This window comes from Lipotes vexillifer, unplaced genomic scaffold (genome assembly GCF_000442215.2).
Source record: "Lipotes vexillifer unplaced genomic scaffold, Lipotes_vexillifer_v1.1 scaffold54, whole genome shotgun sequence".
Lineage (NCBI taxonomy): Eukaryota > Metazoa > Chordata > Mammalia > Artiodactyla > Lipotidae > Lipotes > Lipotes vexillifer.
The window spans coordinates 192,917-203,083 of NW_006789324.1; the positions used below are offsets into that span (position 1 = coordinate 192,917).

General features: G+C 47.6%; 1 protein-coding gene across 1 annotated transcript in view; it reads right to left on the reverse strand.

Moving 5' to 3' along the window:
• Nucleotides 1-10,167, reverse strand: part of PLPP3 (phospholipid phosphatase 3) — an 81,712-nt gene that overhangs the window by 45 nt on the left and 71,500 nt on the right. The window contains exon 6 of the mRNA XM_007462562.1: nucleotides 1-202. This exon is cut by the window's left edge and continues 45 nt beyond it. Coding sequence (XP_007462624.1) covers nucleotides 77-202 — 126 coding nt within the window. The 3' untranslated portion in view covers nucleotides 1-76. The remainder of the gene's footprint in view (nucleotides 203-10,167) is intronic.

Genomic DNA, 10,167 nt, shown 5'->3' on the forward strand with positions numbered 1-10,167 from the left:
CTGATGAGATAGGAGAGCAGCAAAAACTTGCTGTCAGCAGTCATTTTCCAAAAACAGCTCAGGAGGTGGGTAGTACCTACACCATGTTGTGGTGATTGTTCCTGTCGATAATGTCCACAGGTGAAAGGATGTCCTTCCTGATAGCAGGAGGAGGCAGGGAGAGTGTCGTCTTGGTCTTGAAGAGGTCAGACACGAAGAAAACCTAGAAGCACAAAATCAGAGATCCCAATCAATCACTGACATCTGAGCCTTGGGGAGAGGCAAAGGCAAAGGCAAAGGGAAGACCATAGGAGCATAGACTTTAGAGAAAGGTGCCCCCAAACTGTAGATCTTTGAATACGGAAGGACCAAGGAGACCACAGAGTCCAATTCTTCTTGTACAGAGAGGAAAACTGAGGCCCAGAGAAAGGCAGTGACACGCCCGATGTTGCACAGCCATGGTAGGGGCAGCCCGCACTTCCATGGGCTCTCAGTCCAGTGCCCCCTATATGAAAGCCCCACTTCCTTATTTCTCAAGGTAAATGAGTAGCGGTGAAAGATAAGTTCTCACACAAAGGAAGCAAGTCATAATTAGTCACCGTCATTAGTCCGTGATACTTTCCCTTTCCTCACAAAGGAATCTAGGGTGTAACCAAAAGAGATCAGCCAGTATGAATTCCTATCAGCAGGCGCTGGAGCAAGGAAGCAGTCGCTATCACTTTTTCCTGAAAGCCCAGTGATGTCAACAATTTGATGGGGGTCAAGAAGCCAGGGTCTCCTGGCTGAAGGAGTCAGCAAGTAACCCGGTGGAAAGGTCAACAAAAACTCTCCTATCGCTTATTCCCAACCTCCTTCCTCCTCCTGAGCATGTGCCCTCACGGAGTCGTTCTTAGAATCGCTGAGAAACGTTTACTTGAACGCTTACCCACAAGGGTATAAGGATGGCTCGGGCAGAGTTCCGGTCTCAATTAGCTTATGATGAAAGATTCAAGAACTTGCTAAGTTACCGGAGTAAGAAAAATTTATGCTTTGTATTAGGTGGCAAAATAAATACACAGATATCCATTTGAGCCATTAAGCAACAGGCGTTTGTACTAAGTAGCCATAAGAGGCAGCTGTCAGTCATGTAATTTAATAGGAAACATATGGCTGAGTTTAGCCACTAGTGTTTTAGTGGCTAAAACACTTCAAAGTTCCTATGGCTAACGGCTTTCTGGATGGAAGAGTCTGTCCTGCAGATGGTCACGTGCTCACTAATAATGACGGCCCTGTGACTTCATTCAGGGCACATTATGGGCAAGAAAATGAAGTTCTTAATAAGACTGCACCAATACCAAGGCTCTGCAGCCAGGGCCTGGCCACAGAAGTGACTTGGATCCTTTGCTGAACCAATTTCCACAGTGTTCTCTCTGTAGCGATACAGCCATCAGCAAAGTGCAATCAAAATCACAGCAAGACACGGGTGATGCTGGTCACCCCAGGAGAATGGGGTGACTAGAAGGCAAACGGGAAGCAGAGGCTTATTTACTGGCCACCATAAAATCCTTTGTATTGTATGTTTTGAATATTTGTACCCATTATATGTATATTACTTAAACATTTCATTACTAGTTTTTGGTTTAAAAAATATATATATATATATATATACACACACATACAGAAAGAAGGCTAGGCGATTTCTATCCTACAGCAAGAAAGTGAAATATTAGTCAAGAAATGGGACATTTTGGGCTTCCCTGGTGGCGCAGTGGTTGAGAGTCTGCCTGCCAATGCAGGGGACACGGGTTCGTGCCCCGGTCCGGGAAGATCCCACATGCCGCAGAGCGGCTGGGCCTGTGAGCCATGGCCGCTGAGGCTGCGTGTCCGGAGAGGCCATGGGAGAGGCCGCAACAGTGAGAGGCCTGCGTAACGCAAAACCACTTTGCAAAGGAAAAAATTAAGCCTTTTGTCTCTTTCTTTTCTAAGGAGGTGTGAACAGTGAGAACCGTGGCCCAGAAAGGTTTGTCTCGTAGCCAGGGCCAGCTTGAGAACCAGGAGAGAAAAGGTTTGTACCCAACCCTGCCAGGAGGCCCTAGGCTCCCCTGCATGGGAACCCTTTACAAACAGGTGGGGAAGGGGTCTTTCAGGTGCTCCCAGTATAAGGAAATCTGAACAAACGTGGTTAAAGTTATAGGAGATCATTAAACTTTTCAACTCTTCTCTGACAGGTGGAGAGCCCATGTCCTCATCTCTACCTGGAAATTACCTTCCCCTTCCTCCTTCACTTTGTCCCCGAGGAAGAGATTTCGGTCAATCTCTCCATCGCTGGCTCTGAACTCCACTTTCTCCAGCCTAGCAGCGAGCGCCACCAAATAAGGGTTCTTCCGGATCTCATTTCTTAGAGATCTTTCTTCCAGCCTGTGTGCCATGTGCTGAGGGCAAAGACGGCAGGGGACACCCTCACACAAACATCCCTCCCTTCAAGATCCCGATACCACCTCCATCTACTGGCTGACTTCCCAATTTAATTTCCTGAGCTCATATCCACTACATGTTAAGAGTTTCCGTTTCCGAACTGCAAGATAGGAATGAAATGAAGGTTAAAGGCAAGAATGTACTTGATAAGAACTAAACCTGTATCTGGCACATAGTTCAATAAAAGGCGTTCCTTGTGTGGGTACCAAGGTCGTGTCTGGGCCTAGAGTAAGCCACGTCCTCTCGTGTCTCCAAAACTTTGCCCATCAGTCTTTCTTCCTAATGAGAGGCTTCCTGAGGATACAGCCCAGCCCTAATCATCCCACATCACCCACAGCCCTTTGCATTGAGCCTTGCACACACCAGGAGCTTATAAAATGTTTGCTGTTGAATTCCTCCACTTCTTTCCACTGGAAGCAAGCACTCTGGCCTTGGATCTTATCGGCACGGAGAACGCCTACGGATGTCAGGGGGACCACACCCTCCCACGCCACATGCACACACCCCAGCGGCAAGATAAAAAGTGGAGTCGGGTCCAGGAGGATCCCCCCTTAAACTGTATTTTGCCTTGAGCATGGCCTGAGGTTACGCAAACACTTTTTGGGGGATCATGAAACACGATCCCGTCAGGACTCAAACAGGGCTCCGTCTTCATGCTTGAACAGCAGAATACAAAAAGGACTAGGAAAGGCCAGTTCTATTTCCTGCAGAAGATGATTTCCACCTGGAAAGAAAACCCAGAGGCCCAGGCTGGGAAGCATCTACACGAATTAGGTGGCTACCCCAGGTCTGAGGGACAAACCCACTCCCAGCCCACAGCCCCACTGCACGGACCTCCTCTGTGGTGTGAAAGAGCCGATCAGACGACAGTCTTGGCAAACACGAAATCTAGGCGCGAAGCCCCAGGGAGAGCTGTAAGTTCTCCTACCCTGAGCATGTGCTTTCAATTCCATTTCTCTTCTCTACCTTCACAAATTGCTTTTTTGAAAAGTGCAATCAGTAAACACTTATTGAACATGTGCTCCGTGCCAAAGCCCTGAGATGATAAATATACAGAAGAGAGAAAGTTCTTTGCCCTCCAAGAGCTCACAGGGCAATGAGGGAGAGATCCGGGTAAACAGAGCAGTACAATAGTGTTCTGAGGATTATGACAGAGGGAAGCCGGGGTGTTAAAGCAACACAGAGAATGTGGCATCTAACCCAAGCTGAAGGGGAGGGGAGAGGGCCTTAGAAGGCTTCCCCCAAAGGAGGTATATTTGAGCTTAGCTTTGAAGGATAAGTAGGAGTAAGCCAGGTGGTGAGTGGCAGGAATGTTATTCTAGGCAAAGGGAGTAGCGCGTGCAAAGGCACAGGAGTGAGGGAGCCCAGCTCGTTCAGGAGCCGCAGGCAGCTCAGTATAGGGAGGGCTGAGCGGTCAGTGAGGCTGGAGGGGGAGCCAGATACTGAGAAGGGGTCTGGCACAGCCCGAGGAGCCACTGTCAAGGCTGAAACAGGGAAGCAGCACGTTGGGAAGACTTGCATTAAGATCATGATTATCTAAGAAGGAGAAGGCGTCAGAAAGGGAGCAGAGTGCCTGAAGGCAGGGGTCCCGGTCAGGACACTGTTGCAGAATCTAGGAGAGGATGAGTCCTGTAAGATCACCATGCAGTGAAGACAAAGAACAGATGGGTTTTTGAAACGTTGAGGACACAACTGCCGTTGATGGAGGCGGCATGTATGTGTGCAGGGGGACATAATGCTATTATTTCCAGTTTTGTTTTCAACTCTAGAAATCTCTCACTTGTTCCCAGTGAAACTCTTAAAGTTTGGGTAACTATGCTAGGGGAAAAATGAGAGCTCTGCTTTCCTCTGCCTTCTAATATTCTGGCTCCCTCTAACATTTGCTTGGGAAAGTGGTTCTGACCTCCCGAGTCAGAAAGGCAAGCTCTTCTGTGATCTGAGGGTGTAGTAATCTGATTCAGACAAGCACTCAAGACAATGAAGCCCTTCCACCAAGAGCAAACACACAAACAAGGCAACTCCTGGCTGGAGGAATCCTGTTGGCGGTAATGAGATGAGAAATGTACAGGAGTCTCCTTCTAAATGGCGACTCTTGTTACTGTGCCATTGGGTCACCATCTCCCACTCTCCATCCTACACATGTAGCACTGATGACAGGCTTTGCTCTTGGTAGTGGGACAGACTTGTCTTTAAATCCACGTTTTGCCATTTTCAGCAAAATACCTGAATGAGGGATACAATGCCTACCTCAGAGGTTTACTCAAAGGATTATATGATGTCACAAAATGAGCAAGTGGGGCTTGTTAATAAACAGAGCAATGATCACTGGCTTGCGCGTTCAGTGCCTACCCACATCAAGTCACATCTCTTCCCCTGCCCCTTGGGTGGAAAGAAAAGAAACAAGAGAAGGAACCAGAAACAAGGAAAATTAGAGAGGGGAAAATTGAAATGATTGAGAATATGGACAAATAGGTGAAAGCCTGTATAGATTCAAGCCAGACATAAAGACCATATGAGATGGGAGTTTTCCACAGGGCAGATAGGATATGCTCTCAAAGTCCAATAATTTCTGGGGCTATTTTGGGGAATGAGTCAGCACAATCAAAAAGGAAGATGCTTCCAATGTCTCGTTGCCAGCATTCACCAGCTCTGGAGATGCCCAGAGCACACAGCCCAGCCTGGCCTAGGTGCTGCCTGCCTGGAGCTCACCAAGAACCACTGGCCAGAAACAAAAAGTCTCGTCTGCAGCCAGGTTTTCACTCCCATTGCTGCAAATTGCTGAGTCAGCAAGCCCTGAGTGTCATTTTGTTAAGGGCAGATTATGACAACAAAATTGTCCTTTAAATATTTCTGGACTCCCTGAGTGTTTCAAGTCCTGAGAGTGTGTAAGAGAACTCCTTGAAGACAGGCACCACATCCTTATATATCAAAATTTTTATACGCCCTCGTTGAGCTCAGATACCAACACAGAGCAAATAAACCTAAGAGTGGAAGAATTTTGGAATCTCAGAATCAGAACATTGTCTATTCCAATGTTTCTCAAAGTATAATCTTCAGATCATCTATTTCCGAATCAGCAGGGTACTTCTTGAAAAAGCGGATTTCTGGGCCCACCCAGACCTACTAGCAGTGTGGCCTAGAATCTGCATTGAACAAACACTAGTGGTGTTTGTTATGTAGACTCAGGTGAGGAGAGCCATTAGTGGACAGTCCATGGAGATGAACAGATGGGCTCAAGCCATAGACCTGCCACTCACTGGCTGTGTGATTACAAGACATCTTGTAATCTCTCTGAGAGCAGCTTCCTTATCTATACACTGGGCTCCATGAGCCCTTCCTTAAGCTGCTCGAATCTGCTCTCTTTGGTACCCACACTGAACTTTTAATGAACTTCTGTCTTCGCATGAGGCCTCCAGGCTCTGAGTGCAGACATAATGCTATAAATGCTATGTCATGCTTCCCCTTTAGACAATGAGATACTCAAGCGAATGAACTGTGCTCAGAGCCCAGCAAGCGTAGCCTCAATAAATCTAGTCCATCCCCCCTTGTGAGGACAGAAACCATGGGCTGCCCCTGTTGCGTACATCCTGATGCCCTGGTCTTGGGATATCCTCTGGGCATCCTGCGCCACCGTAATAAACAATCTCATTGATTAAGGAATAATTTTCTTTGCCTTGGGTCTCAGCTCACTCTCATGCCCTACGTATAATAAGTGCCGTCTAAAGAAAAATCATCTTTGGCAGCCCTGTCTTTTGACTAAATGGGAGTTACTTGACGGCAATAATTATTTTTTGACCTCAGTAGAGGCCTTTCAGTGATTTTCTGGCACAGGAACTTGTCAGTGTCCGTACTGAGTAATTTCCTGGTATATCTGAAAGGGAACTTGAGGTAGAAAGTGTCATACGAGGAGTCAGGCAGCAGGATCTAGTCCCCAAATTGCTACTGCTGTATGACCCAGGCCAAGTCACACTCTCACCTAGACTTGCATTTATGCAAAAGAAGAGGTTTATGATTTCAGAGGATGGGTCTGCCCTGCATTTGTGTGCTACCATTATTGAAAAATCTACCTTCTCACAGTTTCTGTAAGGCTTAAATGGAAGAATTCACATGAAGACGCTTCATACCTATAAAGAGCTCTTCAAATCCTCCCTCAGTTTCCATCATTCATGACCATCACTGCTACTGAGGGTCACGAAGGGAGCTGGTCCCGTAAAAAGAAGGAGGGTTTGGAGCAGCAGAGGAAAGTCGTGGGCAATTCTGGAGGGGAATAGGCGTCTGAGCCCTGTAAGGAGTCTCACAGGAAGGCACTTCTTGGCTAATACAAAGGAGGGTTTCTGGTAAGGAGGAACCAGAGGGCTGATGGCGGTCACTAAGATGCTAGACCCAGTATCAGCTAGAGTTCAGGAACATGGTACTCAAGAATAACAGAGGCTAGAGGAAGGCAGGGGCCTACTTCTAGAAATCCCACCTTTTGAAGCTGAAAGGGTAAAGAGAGCTACTATTATGGACTTCCCCCAAATATTCCACAAGTTCCATCATTCTGAACTTTTTAGGGTCACAAGACATACCACGTTCCCATCCATCTCCATGTCTCTGTGTTATTCCTTCTGCATGAAATGCCCTTCCTTATCTTTTGTATCTCAGAAAATATCCATTCACTGCTCGAGATTCTCCCCCTCCAGGAATTCTTCTAGCCTTCTAGCGCCCTCAAGAAGAATGAGCTCTCCCCTCTCTCAAGCCCCCACTGTCCCCAGGACAGGATCCCATCCTAATGGCTGTGCCCTTCTACTGCACTTGTGTGTTTACATGCCTGTCCCCAATAGACCAGTGTTTTTCAAACTGCATGTCACAAGTCATTAGTAAGTTTAAAATCAATTTACTGGGCGGTTACTACCAGCATTCTTAAGGGTTAAATTTAAAATATTAGAATGTATCACATACAGTAAGCATAAGTCTTATTTTGTGAAATATTTTAGTTATGTGTGGGTACCTCTATTGGGTTATAATGTGTTTCTTATTATGGATCATGGCTGGGAAACTACTGCACTTTAAGCTCTTTAAGGACCAATTCTTTTCAGCTGTGAATATTTAAAACAAGGCACCACACTTAACACGCAAAACACATCCGATCAATGCATTGCATGTGTCAAGCATGAGGCACCTTTAATTCACTGAATCCTCAATCCAAAGATCAGGTGATGTTAAGACGTATCATCCCCACATCGCGAGGTGGGAAAAGGCAGCTGAGAGGAAGTGACCTGCCCAATATGCCTAAGTGGCAGGAATACAACTCCCCCTTCTTAGTCTCTGCCTCATCATCTACCCCATTCATCTCAGCAGGGGAATGAGAAAGGAGATTTTAGAAGAACTGTGCAAATTGTCATTATCTATTGGGGGGCAAAGTTTACCCCTGCCTCTGCTTCCTTCTCTCTCCCACACCCAGGGGTTCCTGGCAACCCTGCCCACCTGAGAGTAGAGGCCCAGGATGACAAGGTCAGCCCCAGGGCTTCTGGGCAAAGAGCTAGGCTTTCGCAGGGCAAGAAATGATTCGGGAGGTCATTTCATCCATTCCCCTGTGCCCAGGCAGTAGTGGAATGAATCCAGTGGAAATAGATGGGAATCTCCTGTTACAGAAGACCTCACAAATTCAGGGCATAGCCTACACGTGTTTGGAGTTTACTAGTTTAATCCTTTGAGATAGGATCAAGAGAGCCGAGATCTGGTTCCTACTCTGCCACCATGAGTCCTTGGCTGTGTCCCATCCTCTCTCTGCACCCCATTTTCCCCTTGGGGGGCTGTCATCACTGAACCCTTCTTCCATTCACATTCTCACTTGTCCTTTCTCCCAGGGTCACCTAACTGCAGCAGAGACAAAGAACATCCTCGCCCTTCCCTACATCCTGGAGGAAGATAGCAGCACACAAAAGAGCGACTGCTGGCTGAGCCACACACCCTGCAAGAGGAAAACCAGGAAAGACTGCTGCATGTTTATGAAATTCACGAGCAGCTGCTTCCTCTGCTGCACGCACAGCAATGGCGGCCCGGCCCTGCCCTGACCCCTCCCAGGGCCCCACAATTTGCCATCTGTTGGAGGGTCAGGGAGGAGGTGGCCAGATATTCAAGTTGTCACCAGAAAGGAAATGAACCGATGTCTGTCGCTTCATCCGGGTCCCTGGGTTACGCCAGGGGTGGGAATGGTGAGCCCAGCTGTAGAGTTCACATCTTGGGAGGGGTGGCTGTGTGTGTGTGTGTGTGTGTGTGTGTGTGTGTGTGTGTGTGTTTGTGAGAGAGGAGACTACGAGGGTGAGCGTGTGCCTGCGTTTGCCTTGGCCTGTCTGTGTATCTGTGATTCTGAGTGCTGGTGACGGAAAGAGGATGGATGTCTGTGTCTGGGTACGACTCGGTCTGTCCCCGTGCCTCTGTCCTGTGCACCTCCGTCCACATGTGTGAAGATGTACATCAGTGTGCCTGCCCTTCTGCCCCTGCGTGTCCGTGTCTCTGTGTGTGTAGGTTTTTTGTCTGTGTTGGCTGCCATTGCCCTCCTCCTCTGGAAAGCGTTCAGCTAGTAAGCAGTGAGGGAGGGGACCAAACCCTCTCCTGTTTGGCGTGTGATTTTTGTCTAGACACGTCTTTTTGCTGTGACAGGACTTACTCGCAACAGACCCGGGTAAAAGTGCTTGGCTGTCATGGCCTGTTGCCCAAGGCTCTGCAGTGGCTGAGCCAACATTCTGGAGTGATGCACTGTACCCCCTGGGGACTTAAAGACATGTCATGATCCCCAAATAGAGGCCACCTACATGGGCATTGCATGGAGACAGTTCCATCTGAGAAGGCAGGTCCAGCTCAGTTACTACAAAGTCCAAAGTCAGCTGTGCCTTGGAATCTCTGTGGGAGAAGGGCATGGAGCTAAGGGCCTCCAAGATCAATTCAGGTGAGGAAAATAGGCTCAAGAGGAAGTGTCTTGCCGGGGATCACAGGCTAATTCATCACTCATTCTTTAGCCAATGCTTATCAAGTAGCTATTGTGTGTCAGCCACTGTACCAGGCACTGATAATGAACAACCAGAGGGTTAAGCCATGGATTCTGCTATTAAGGCACCCATAGTCTAGTTGGGGAGACAGACATTTGAACAATTACGACAGAACCAGGCTGAATGTCACAGCAGGAAAAACATGCAAAGGACTATGGGAGCATTAGAAGACAGGCAATCTGTCGTCAGAAAAGACAGAAGAGAAGGTATGCTAGACTAAACAACAGCCCCCCAAAGATGCCCACGTCCTAATCCCCAGGACCTGTGAATATGTTACCTTACATGGCAAAATGGACTTTGCAGATGTGATTAAGTTAAAGATTTCGAGATGGGGAGAGTAGCCTGGATCATCCAGGTGGGCCCAATGTGATCACAGGGGTCCTCGTAAGAGGGAGGCAGGAGAGTCAGAATCACAGAAGGAGATGTGAAGATGTAAGCAGAGGTCAGAGAGAATGACAGAAAGAGAGATGAAGATGCTACGCTGCTGGTTTTGAAGACGGAGGAAGGGGCCACGAGCCAAAGAATGCCGGCAGCCTCTGGAAGCTGGAAACGTCAAAGAAACAGACTCTCCCTAGAGCCTCTGGAAGGAACGCAGCCCTACCAACACCTTGATTTTAGCCCGTTGAGACCCATTTTGGAATTCTGAACTCAAGAACTCTAAGAAAATTAACTTGTGTCGTTTTTTTTTTTTTTTTTTTTTTTT